Here is a 12,973-nt window from a genome sequence, read left to right on the forward strand (position 1 = left end):
TCAATAATGCATCCAAAATTGGGATGTGGGGGGGGGGGGAGATAATTCCCAGGACATCCTGAGAGAAAACAATGACATCACCACACAAAGTCTTTAGAACATTATATTTCATAAAAGACAATGATAAAAAAAGTACAAACATTTCCATGAGAAGCAAAACAAGACAAAAAAAAAAAAAAGATTGCAGGGAATCACTAGCATTTACGTCAATGCACTTACATAGAAGTATTTCATATTGTAATAAATAATCTTAAGTACACTTCCACCTCCTGAAAAACAACACTGTGACAGTTTGCTTCTCAAGTGACAATATGCAAACCCAAAGCAAGAAATCTAGAGTGCTGTTTACCTGACAGGTGTATAAAGGAACAGGGCGAGGCCCAATACAATGGCACAGAGCCTGCGTCGGCTCTCAGAGTCTCCAAAGGGAGACTATTGTATTGGCTATGCTTCCGTTCTGTATTAAGATGGTTATAGGGAATGTAAGTTTTTAATAGATAACTCTGTACTTAAATTTTATAAATAAGATTTTCTCAGTGAATACCTTTTCATAAAACACAAACAGAAATTTAATTTTTAATTACCTTTTGATTAGCTTTGTGTGTGTGTGTGTGTGTGTGTGTGTGTGTGTGTGTGTATATACATGTGCACGTGTACACATATGGACGTCAGAGGACAACTTGCAGTAGTAGGTTCTCTTCTCCTACACTGTGGGTCCCAGGGAGGAAACTCAGGCCACCAGGCTTGGAGCAGGCACCTTTATTCTCTGAGCCAGCTCAAAGGTCTACAGCAGAAAATGTATTTAGAAAAAGGAAAAAAAGTCACTTCATTCAAACCCTTGTTTTGGCAAAGAATTAAACGACATCTTCACTGAGAACCAGAAAGAATGTTACAATGAATGTGCATACTTTCTCCCTTTCTTTGATAAACAGCCCATCAGTCATGATTTCTTTCTCTAGTTCAAAGGCATCATATGATTTCCCCCGTGCCATGAGGACCTCCCAGCATCTGTGTCCACAGTGGATTTCAGACTAAGACAACTGACAGGTGAGTTATCAGATGGCAGCTTCCTTATTTCAGAGAAGTTTCAACTTTCTGATTTGACTTGTTTAGGGGACAAAGCAAAACTTTTAAACAACCACAGGCAGCCGGTGGGGAATAGACACCTAGTGAAAACCACCAGGGTAGATGTGATTTTATCAGACTGTCTGCTTCCGCTAATATGTAAGGAAGAGATTTGTTGTCATGTGACCATGGTAACTGGGCAAAACTGTTATTTGTGGGAACATATATAGGTCACTGCTCTTAACTGAAAATAATTCTGGGCCTGAATTTAAAAAGCAAAATAGAAAACAAAGTGGTGAGGTGGTTCTCATAGGCTGGCTCACTTGATTCAATACCAAAACAGAACAAAAATACTTACATCCAATTCCTGAAGCCATATTCCTACCAGATGTAACCCAAGAGAGTAAGGCAGATTACCCGGGGTCCTGAATTTTCCCGAAATAGTGAACTGTGTATCAATTCAAAAAGGTATCCCAACGTCCACGTTATAAAATGTGTTTCCTCTGTAAGAGTCAGCACGGTGTCGCTTCCCCCAGCGCTGGGAGGAGGGAGGAGCTCTGGGTCACCTGCCTGTATCCCTGTCTCACAAGTCATCAGCAACAGTAACATTATAATCTGCTGTCATTCTGTCAAATGAAATACTGCATTGGCCACAGAAAAATAAATGGATAACATACAAATATCTTCATCAGCAGAAGTTCTGATTTTTCACTCTTTTAAGTAACAAAAAAGTTAAAAGGTAAATATTTTAGAACTGCTTCTAAGAAATAAACATGGAAAGACTGGTGTCATGACAGACAGGTAAGGATTTTAATTTCTGTATGATTTGGTTTGTGGCCATTAGCATTACCAAAACTATGACAGAGATCACAACTGCAAGCCAAACTCTCAACACTAGATAGATAAGAAGAGCAAAGTTTCTCACACCCAGAATTCCCTCCCTCCTCACTCTTGGGGAAGGTTCACTTTACAGGGAGATGGTGTTCTGTTTTAAATCTGTGAAAGTATGGGAGATAAGATCTTACAGAGAATATGTGATACTTTTCAAGAATCTTTATAATGGATCATTTTCAAAGTAAGAATACTGTTGGGGCTTTATTGTTTTGTCATGGAAAACCTCATCCAAATTGAGGATGAGTGGACTTGGCAGTAGGTAGTGAGACATATTTCAGAAGTTACAGTATCCACACATTCAATGAACCGATTTTAAGGTAAGTCTAGAGGCCCTAGGTTCAATCCCCAGTGCCACAGAAAGGGGGGCGGCATTAAATTACACTTTCGGTGAGAAAATTTTAGTAACACTGGAGATTTCTTGAAAGTGAAAAAAAATAGTTTGAATGACTGGCTGATATGAAAGGGGAACTGTGTATGCTTGAGAATTAAAGTTGAAGTTATTTTTAATCTAAGCATTTATCTTCATAAAAATAGAGCATCTAATTTCTCATCTAATAGTAGAATTCATCTGTAGAAGCACAACTGGGTTTTCCTTAAGTTCATTCTTAAAAAAAGTTTTTAAAAGAAGATACTCTCTTTTGTTTTTCTTAACTGGAAATAATAATGCTGTTCATTATGAAACTGAAAAAAAATACAGTATATAAAGACAACCTTGGGAACTTTTTTTTTTTTTTGAGGCACAAGATCCCTGACACGTACATCGGAGGTACATAGAGACATTTAACATGAAGAGGTCCTGTACAGCATGTCACTTCACAACTTTGAAGGTTTTCTTGGTAATACTCATGCAGTGCGCATAAACAGTATGGCTGTTGACTTGGCAAAATCTGATGAGATTGCAAGCAAGGAAAAACAGAACAGAACAAAACAAAACCAGGTAATTCTGGCAGGAAGAAAAGCTGTGCGCATTTTCGCTCTTTCCTTCAGTGCCCTCAGAGGGCTGGGCCTGCGCCCACAGGAGGCCGAAGGTCTAAAGCTGAACACCAGAGAACAGTTACTGTATCCATCGCTGGTACTTCCTTCACGCCATACAAGGCTCAACCTTTGCTTCGAGACATAGATTTACATAATTTTCCCCATGCAAATAAAAAAATGTCTATAAAAGTCCAATGAAGGCATAACCAATCACATGCAAAATTGTGACATCTTATTTTTCAACAATTTAAACACATTTAATTTACATCACATATGTACAAAATATGGTTTGAACAGAAATAAAAGCATTCTCTTGAATTAAATTATAGATTTCAGTATAAAAATCTTCTCTTTGTAGGGAGCTCTCTTCGCTTCCAATCCCAAGCAATGGGTTCAGGTCTCCACAATGCTTGCCATGGAGGACGCCCCCCAGCAGGGAGGAGAGTGGGGAGTGTGATGGTATGGAGTCCCACGCTGTAAACATTAAGGACTGCTGGCTCTTTTCACAGACTGGGACACTGAGACATGTCAATCTCTAACCTCCTGGAGAGTACACTCCAAGCCAAGTTCACAATCCAGCACTGTGGTCTACCCCACCACGAGAGACTTCTTTTTAATAGTCTTCAATTGGAGCTAACTCTGGCATGAGGTTTACAGATATATTCGTATACAACCTATCAACCAGTATTTTGGGCATGTATAATAAATTGTTCAATCCATCGATGTACTGACGCTCCTTAGAATACCTTAGTAATTTATACCTACAGAAAAAGCAGTAAACTAGATAAGAATATAAACATATATTGTCTACATTTATCAGTCTGTATCTTTCTATATACACAACACACACACACACACACACACACACACACACACACACACACACACACACACACACACACACACACTAACAGCAATCCAGAAACATTTGCCAAAGAGACCTTTGATCACAGAAGTAACTTCCTTCTATTTATCTTCTTTAAACATGCAGTATATTAGTTTTGAAGCCCAGAAGTCTTAAGATGACCATTAAACTTACCGCCCTAAGAACTGTACTTCTCCCCGATGGTGATGGGGGATAGATGTGTATTTTCCCAAGTCCCCCTCGGGCCGGGTGACATTATACCCAGCATAGTGAACTCTGCAAGGCAATATAAAATGGACTGAATGAATTTCAGAACGAAAAAGGAGAACAAAAACAGATTTAAGAACTCCAAACTTTCCAGCCCAAAGTCTCCTTTCTTAGAAGAGACAGATGTGATTTACAAAGTCTACAGAATTTAGAAACTCAATTACTAAGCAACTTGGGCCTCACCACACCTGTTCCAGAGGTCATCGTCCTCTCCTCCCCAGCCCCAGAAGGCGTTGGGAAAGCCATTGATCTTCTTAAACTGCTCCACGGTCAGGCCGCTCACCCCGCCGAAGAACTCCTTATACGGAAGACTGCAAAAGAGATCACGACCCAGTGGTCCACATCGGCCCGCACAGCCGGCCACTCACGCTCCACCTCTCATAAAGCTTTGACACACACTTCTGGTTTCACAAAAACAAGATGATTTAGGGGGGGGGGGGAGGGAAATTATTCTGGAAAATGTGACCAGAGAAATGAAACATTCTCACAGAACAGCAAAGCAAGTATTTACATTAAATGTAAAATAAAAACATACATGGCAACTGAAATTTAATAGTACTTTTGTTTTATGACTCAAAACCCAGGGTTCAAAAAGTGCATATTATTCTCACACCAAAAAATGTGTTTAAACATGCTAGTAACTGTCAATGGAATGCTAGATCTTGCTAAACTAAAAGCATTTTAAAATATTAACTGATTTTATTTATAAGCATATTATTTGTTACATGGAACAGAATAAATATAAATCAGGAAGAAATACATGTTTAATTTTGACATGAACTGCTACTTGTAAAAGTACTCTATCTATTTGGATTAAACTCACAAAATACTCGTAGATATTTAATATATAATTTTAAAACATTTTCCACATGTTTATTATGGGGGATACCATGCTGCCCTGTAGAGGGTCAGGTTTTCTTGTAGGAGCCCTGTAGGAGGACAACTTGTAGGAGTCGGCTTTCTCTTCTACCACGCGGGTCCCAGAGATCAAACGCAGGTCATCAGACTTGCCATAGGTCTGCTCAGCCCTCTCGCCAGCTCCAAACACAGTTATTTTTAGTGGGCTGGTATTCCGAGGAAAAAATACCTGTGGTGGTATTGTGTTCACCAAAATATTGTGTACTCTAATAAACTTATCTGGGGTCAGAGACCAGACAGCCACTAGATACAAAGGCTAGAAAATGGTGGCACTCACACCTTTAATCCTAGCATTCCAGAGATAGAAATCCCTCTGGATCTCTGTGAGTTCAAGGCCACATTGGAAATAGCCAAGCATGGTGACACGCCTTTAATCCCAGAAAGCCAGCCTTTAATCCCAGGGAGTGGTGGTAGAAAGTAGAAAGATATATAAGGCGTGAGGACCAGAAACTAGAGGCATTTGGCTGGTTAAGATTTTGGCTGGTTAAGCATTCAGGCTTTTGAGCAGCAGTTCAGCTGAGATTCATTGGGATGAGGACACAGAAGCTTCCAGTCTGGGGAAACAAGACCAGCTGAGGAAATGGCAAGGTGAGATAGCTGTGGCTTGTTCTGTCTCTCTGATCTACCAGCATGGACCCCAATAACTCGCCTCAGGTTTGATTTTATTAATAAGAACTTGTAAGATTCCTGCTACAAATACCCCTTATTTTTAATTTAGGTTTTATTTTCCCTACTTTCTCTAACTCAAATTCCTAGGAGTTGGTCAAACTCAAACATTTTGAATGTTTATTACATTTGTTTATTTGTGTACGTGCCTGTGGAGGGGGCGCTATCGAGGAAACCTTTTGGGAATTGCATTCTGGGAAGAAGGATGCTCACAGTGACGGCCATGCTCGGCATCCTCCTGCCCAGACCCTGAATGGCTGCCACCATCCCTCTGCTACCATCCTCTACTTACAACTTTGTGACTTCTTAACAAGCTTCCACCTGCATCTAAACCTCTGGATGGCTCCAAAGAATTGGCTGTGATTTATGTCCCAGGAATTGCTGGTTTTGAAGAAGCTTCATGCTCATTCCCATGACAGCGGGGCTAACTTACATTCCCACCAGCAATGTCTACCTTCTCTTTTCCCTACACCCTCACCAGCACTTGTTGCCACTTTTTAAAATATGTGTGCAAAAATATGTGGGTTTTTAGTCAGCCATAAAAGAAAAAAAAATGCACTGTTTAGAGCATGGTTCTTAACCTTCCTAATGCTGCGACCCTTCAATACAGTTTCTCATATTATGGTGACCCACACCATAAGATTATTTTCATTGCTACTTCATAACTAATTTTGCTACTGCTATGAGTAGTAATGTAAATCTCCGATATGCAGGATATCTGATATTTGATCCCCAAAGGGGTTGCAATCCACAGGCTGAGAAACACTGGTTCAGAGGAAAATGGATACACTAGACAGCATTATATTAAGCAAAGTAGGTCAAACTCAGAAAGACAAACATTACACAATTTCTCTCATTTGCAGAACCCTACCCCTTATGGAGATACGTAAGAGCATATCTATGTGGGAGCATAACTCTCTTGGGGGAAGGAATGAGAAAATCAGGAGGGGGAGGAGGCAGGAAGGAAGGAGAACAGAGTCCTCAGTATGATGCACTTATACAAGAATGTCTTCGTGTAATTGTGTGCATGCAATGGATATGCCAATCAAAACTGCCCTTAAAAAAGGCAGATATCTGGTTACATGAGGTGGCACTATCCATGGTAAGGCATACCTAAGAAGTTCCTGTCTGAGTCATCTGCTTGTGTTTTGCCCGAACCTTCTGTCAATACTGGATCATTAACTTTGACTTGACCGCTTCAGATTGTATACTTAGAGTAGCAATTACTTGTGCAATGAAGATATTTCTAGGGGGCTGGGGAGATGACTCACTATACAAAGTGCTTGCCATGTAAGCATGAGGAACTGAGTTTGAATCCCCAGCACCCACATAAAAAGCTGGGCCGGTGGTCCCAGCTCTGGGGATGAGACGTGTCCCCGAGGTTTGCTGGCCATCCAGTTAAACCACTTGGTAAACTCCAGGTTCAAAAATAAGATGGGGCCAGGCGGTGGTGGTGCACTCCTTTAATCTCAGCACTCGGGAGGCAGAGGCAGGCAGATCTCTGTGAGTTCGAGGCCAGCCTGATCTACAGAGCAAGATCCAGGAAAAACCAAAAAAATAAAAAAATAAGATGAAAAAAACTGAGGAAGATACAGGACAGCCAGCTCTGGACTTCAGATGCACACACACGTGCATATATACCTGCCTACAGACACAGACACAGACACAGACACACACACAGACACACACACACAGACACACAGACACAGACACACACACACACACACACACACACACACACACACACGGGGAGGGGGACATTTGCTTCATATAATTACAGAACAGGTGGTCTGCAGAAGGGCAGGTCTGGACCCTGAACCATCCCTAAGGAGCCAGCATGGGTCAAACAGCAAGCACACAGTGAGCTAGGATTAGGGTATGTGATCCCAGAAAGCAGCCCCACAGATGGTCTCAATTGTCCAGGGAGAAGAAAAGCCACCTTGAGAGGACCCTGAGACTAAGCAAGCCCTGAGGGGTAAGAACCCACTTTTAAATCTATGTGCTTACTATAGGAGCCAGGTTCTTTCCCATCATGCCACATTCAACCTCTGTGGGATCGCAAATGGACAAACCAGTCCTTGTCCTGGCTCCCTAGCACATGCTGGGATGGGGGTATGATATCCCTCAGGGTCCTGAGCAGTCTCAGAGTAAGTCCCAGTGTGCTGTTACAAGTACACTGTACAGCATCAAGAGTGGAATGCTACTCACATGTACATGTACTTGTCCAGCTTTGCTGCAAAGTGACGCGGCATCTCTCCACATCCGTAATAGTTCCGGTCATTCTCAGGCAGATGATCCACATCGTGGAAGATCACACAGTCCCAGGCGTTGTCTTTCATGGCCTCTTTGAAACCCACATTAAAGAGCATCGCACGATTGAACGGTTGTGTGCCGGTCTCCACAGAGCAGAGAAAATCAGAAATGTACTCAGACTTGGTCATGTGATATTTTCCATCACTTCTTAATTTGTCGTATCATGGTCAAGGAATAATTATATCTTGGTAGTGAAATAAACAAGTCAGAAGCATATGTCAGGCTTTCCAAACATGGCCAGGCACCACTTACCAATGGAGGGTTCGTTCTGAGGCGTCATTGAGTGACCAACACTGTACAGACACTAGAGAGTCATACACAAATTATGGCTGCTCTATCACGGGGCGATACACCCTGGGGAGAGCCATAACACGTGTACAATGCTGCTGACTGATGATGCCGTCACAGGGCACAGGGCTGCAGACTGTTTAAATTTACTTAGGATGTAGCCGGGCAGTGGTGGCGCATGCCTTTAATCCCAGCACTCGGGAGGCAGAGGCAGGCGGATCTCTGTGAGTTCGAGGCCAGCCTGGGCTACCAAGTGAGTTGCAGGAAAGGCGCAAAGCTACACAAGAGAAACCCTGTCTCAAAAAACCAAAAAAAAAAAAAAAAAAAAAAATTTACTTAGGATGCATTTTGATGACAAAGAAGAAACCGGATAGCTGTTACTATCCACTCTACTGGAACACTGCAAATATGTGAACACATCAACTTGCATTTCTGCTTTACTTCAAATATGCCAGCTCACAGATTATGTCTGACCCAAAAATAAAGATAAAATAAAAAATTTACACCAAAGAACACGTGAAAACAACTTTAAAAAAGTACTTTCTACTGTTGCTGTCTATGATATTAAAAATGAAGAGCGAGGTGGTGCTCCGCAGCTAGGTGGCTCAGCACTCAAGCGCCCCGTCTGCTCTTACAGAGGCACGGAGTGCGTTCCCAGCACCCACGTCATGCAGTCCACAACCATCTGTGACTCCAGCTCCAAGGAGCCTGACGTCTCTGACCTCCTCGGGACCTGCATTCAACTGCACACACCCACCTAACGTAATAAAAATAAACAATTTTTATTAAGATAGGAGGGAGAGGGTGGGGCTCAGTGATAAGAATGCTTGCCTAGTATGCTTGGAATCCTGGGTTTGCTCCCTAACCTGGGGGATGGGGAAAAGATGAAGGCAGGAAACTGAAGGCGACTCACAAGCAGACCATCCTCTACAAAACAAAGATGGGCATCCTCTTGAAAGGACAGATGCACTCTGAAGGGCTTTGAAGCCTTGATGTTTACAGTCCACCGAGAGCATTTTCGACAATACACACCCAGCTTCCTTCCTCCTGTAGACATCCTACATTACAGTGCACTGCAACAGTTTCTTTTTTTACCCTCTGTTCCTGCTTATCGTAAGACAAGAACATTGTAACGGACACAACAGAGGAACTCATTACACAAAATCCAAGTTCCTCTGCTGCAACCACCTTCCTTTATTCGTCATGATGATACAAGTCGGCTGCAAACAGCAGAGCTTGCTTGGGCATCTAAGGGCGATGAAAGACATGGACAAACGCCTTACAATTTTTACAAAACCATCCCCCAACATCAGGATTTGGGCAGGAGTGAAGAAACCACTCAGTGCAGCCGGCATCAGAGTGTGGCCTTGGGAGAGGCATCACTCAGTGTGGGGGTGCAGGTTCCACACGAACCCGAGGTCACAGAAGGCACACTGCTTTTACAAGGAAAGGAAGGGAAATTACAACATTATTTTTGGCACGTCAGTATCGGCTTTGATAAACTGTTTTTTCTAAAGTCTTAGAATCTGCTTCTCTTAAATGTGGACACGATACTTAGAAGTTTATTCGGAGGAATCTAACCCATCTTCCTCAGCCAATAGCGCACTGCCGCAACTCTTCGGCATGTTTATTCTGGCGTCCCTGTCCACGCCTGGATGCTATCTCTTGCTTGGTTAACTTTAGACATTTTCTAGACTTCCTACTCTGGAAGCAGAGGAGTTAAACCTTATCTCTGCCTTTCCCTCCCACCTCCCAATATGGTTGCCTTGGATTTTTGGTTAAATTAATGAGGTGTACATTATTAGCACCGTGTACAAATTTTCTTCAGTGCTGAGTGAATTGATTTTTTTTTCCTTTGTGAAAGAGATGAACTAGTTTTCTGTATAACTAGAAAGGACAGTCGATATAAGCTACGCCTTTAGTAACTGATGTAATTACAGACATTTCAAATCCTCTCTCAGCTCCTTGTCTCCTCAGGTCAATCCCCACTGTCCTCTCGGGCCAGTCATGTGGCTCTCATCCAGCCTGCTGCTTCACGCTCTTGGTCACCCCTGTCTTTTATGTGGCTTACTTAATTTGCTGAGGTATGTCTTTCAGAAGGTTCTTTTAAAAGCACACTCATGTGTGCTTTTGTGTGTGTGTGTGTGTGTGTGTGTGTGTGTGTGTGTGTGTGTGTATGTGTATTTCATCAACAAATGACTGAAAACACCACACTCTACCCTTGTATTGACATTCTGGGTAGAAAGTTCTGGGACAAACTACCTTTCTTTCTCCAGAATCTGTAAGTCAGGCTTCTAGCCACCTGCAATGGCAGGATAGCTCATACATTCCTGATTCCTACCAGTCATTTTTCCTATAGTCTTCTTAATACCTTTTCTTTTTCATTTTTATCCTAAAATTAGAAAATACTATGCTTTATAATGGATGTGTGATTTATTCACATGTGCATTGTGAGGTGTCTCACACAAAGACACATGCTTATTGATTCTGGAAATCTCTCTCTCTCTCTCTCTCTCTCTCTCTCTCTCTCTCTCTCTCTCTCCCCCTCCCTCCCTCCCTCCCTCCCTCCCTCTCCCTCTCTCCCACTCTTTCTCTGAGACAGGGTCTCTCTATGTAGCCCTGGCTGTCCTGGAACTCTCTATGTAGCGCAGACTGGCCTTGAACTCACCAAGACCTCTCTCCCTCTGTTTCCCAAGTGCTGGAATTAAAGGTGTGTACCACCATGCCCAGCTTTGGAAATTTTTCTTCTATTTTTTTTTTCTTTAGCCCTTTCCTTCCACACTCCTAAAATTTTTTTCTGCTGTGGTTCTTCCAGAATTCTGATGAGTGAGTGTATTAGTTGTACATTAACATATTAAAAATCTCAGCAAAACTTGGTGACTTAAGAAAAGCCATAGGTGGGAGATATAACTCATTGACGGTGCTGGATCCCTAGTACCAGGGAAAATGAACAGAAATAAAACAGGCCAGTGGTCATTTACGATGCTGAGCACGTCATCTATAGAAATGGAATTCTTCTGAGCAGAGCAGAGAGCCTGTGCCAATGACCTACTCTCCAGTCAAGACTACTTCTGTGTAGTGGTTCCTCGGGCAGCTTATCTTGTATCCCATGGGCTCTCGGAGGACCGTTATCCTCACACAGGTGAAGTGCTTTTATACTCTACTTCCTTATGTTTTAGTTCTACTGTAGGAGTTATTTTGTCTCCCAGCTGTTCTTTCAAAAGCTTTCACCTACCACATTTCAGTTCCACTGACATTGTAGTCTGATTGCTCTTCCTTTACAGCAAACCATTCTCATTTCAGAAATGATCTTTCACTTTGCCCTTAGCTCCATGGATCCCGATTGTGAGTCTTTGTTGATTCTGTCTTTGGGGTTTCTTTGTTCGCTCGTTACCTCACTTGACTGTGTCTCCTTTGTAGACATTTTCTTTAAAACCTGGAGCTTGGTGGCTGCCTATTCATGTCTAAGACTAAAGTACTAAAAAGCCAAGGAGATCTCCCTAGTACTCACACTGCATATCATTGTATCATTAAATAATTCTACTCTAATTAAAACCTGACCCAACCACTGTTGACAATGTCCTGTGCCACCAGCGCCCAAGTCATCTTCATACCCTTCTTGACGACTGCAGAAGCTTTCTAACTGGTCTCCTTGTTTCCTTCCCGTTTCACCTATGGCTCGTTCTCTACATAGAACCCACTGGTTTTTCTTTAGAGCCGTCTGCACATGACATGAAAATTTACTGTCTCTCCCTTCCAGAACAGTAAGGGGCTTTAGTTGGTGTGATGAGGAGCCCCAATGAGGGGTTGTCTACAGGTCAGGCTGGCCTGTGGGCATGCCTGTGGAAGATTTACCTTGATTGCACTGATTAACATGGTAAGACCGAGCCCACTGTGGGCAGTACCATTCCCTGGCTTTGGGTCCTGAACTATATGAGAACAGAGAAGACAAGGAGAAACAGGTATGAGTGTATTCATCTCTCTCTGCTCTTGACTGTGGAGGAGATATTTCATCACCATTTATAGTAGAGCTAATCTTTTCCTAGTTAGCCCTTTGTTGGAAGTGAGTTCTGCACTTTCTGTCCTGTTCCATTAAATGTGCTTGCCTGTTTCTATAAGAAGCTCTTTTGTAATGTCTCCTCCATTCTCAGTAGAATATACAACAAAATTAATAATGAACAAAGTGTGGTTAATATGACCCTTCAAGTTTTATCCCTAGTGCATGTGTTAGCATGTCTCTAGCTTGTGTATTATCCTTACCCCCGTTGAGACAGGGTCTCACTGTGTAGTTCTGTCTTGCCTGGTTGGTACTCCCTGTACACACTGGGCTGGCCTTTTCACAGAGATCCAACTGCCTCTGCCTCCCAAGTGCTGAGATTAAAGGCGTGTGCACTGATGCCTGGCCCAAGCATGTGTACTTTCCGACATGGCAACTAATCCTATAAAAATTGACCTTTTAAAAAATTATAACAAGTCAGAATTTTAACCTACTTTCATGATGGCTGTAGTTGTGAATCTACATTGTGATCAGAAACTGATAGTTATCCTCCTTGAAACATCATTCACCCATAACATGCAGGAGGTGAGCACTCCCTGGAGTTTGGTGCTGTTGAATGACTGAGTATGTGATGAAGACATCTACCAGAGCACCTGAGATGTGCATTTTAACTCTCAAGTCTGTTATGTCTGAATCTCAGACTTGATCAATACTAAGCCAGGGAC

At 42.3% G+C, this 12,973-nt stretch overlaps 1 protein-coding gene across 1 annotated transcript in view; it reads right to left on the reverse strand.

Annotated features, from left to right (window-relative positions):
• Nucleotides 1-90: 90 nt before the first annotated feature.
• B4galt6 (beta-1,4-galactosyltransferase 6) overlaps nt 91-12,973 on the reverse strand; it is a 66,505-nt gene continuing 53,622 nt past the window's right edge. Inside the window, exons 6-9 of the mRNA XM_006970209.4 lie at nt 7,859-8,046; nt 4,255-4,377; nt 3,974-4,075; nt 91-3,695 (exon numbers count right to left, since the gene is read on the reverse strand). Of these exons, the coding sequence (XP_006970271.1) occupies nt 3,548-3,695; nt 3,974-4,075; nt 4,255-4,377; nt 7,859-8,046 (561 nt within the window). The 3' untranslated portion in view covers nt 91-3,547. The remainder of the gene's footprint in view (nt 3,696-3,973; nt 4,076-4,254; nt 4,378-7,858; nt 8,047-12,973) is intronic.

This window comes from Peromyscus maniculatus, chromosome 19, assembly GCF_049852395.1.
Source record: "Peromyscus maniculatus bairdii isolate BWxNUB_F1_BW_parent chromosome 19, HU_Pman_BW_mat_3.1, whole genome shotgun sequence".
NCBI lineage: Eukaryota > Metazoa > Chordata > Mammalia > Rodentia > Cricetidae > Peromyscus > Peromyscus maniculatus.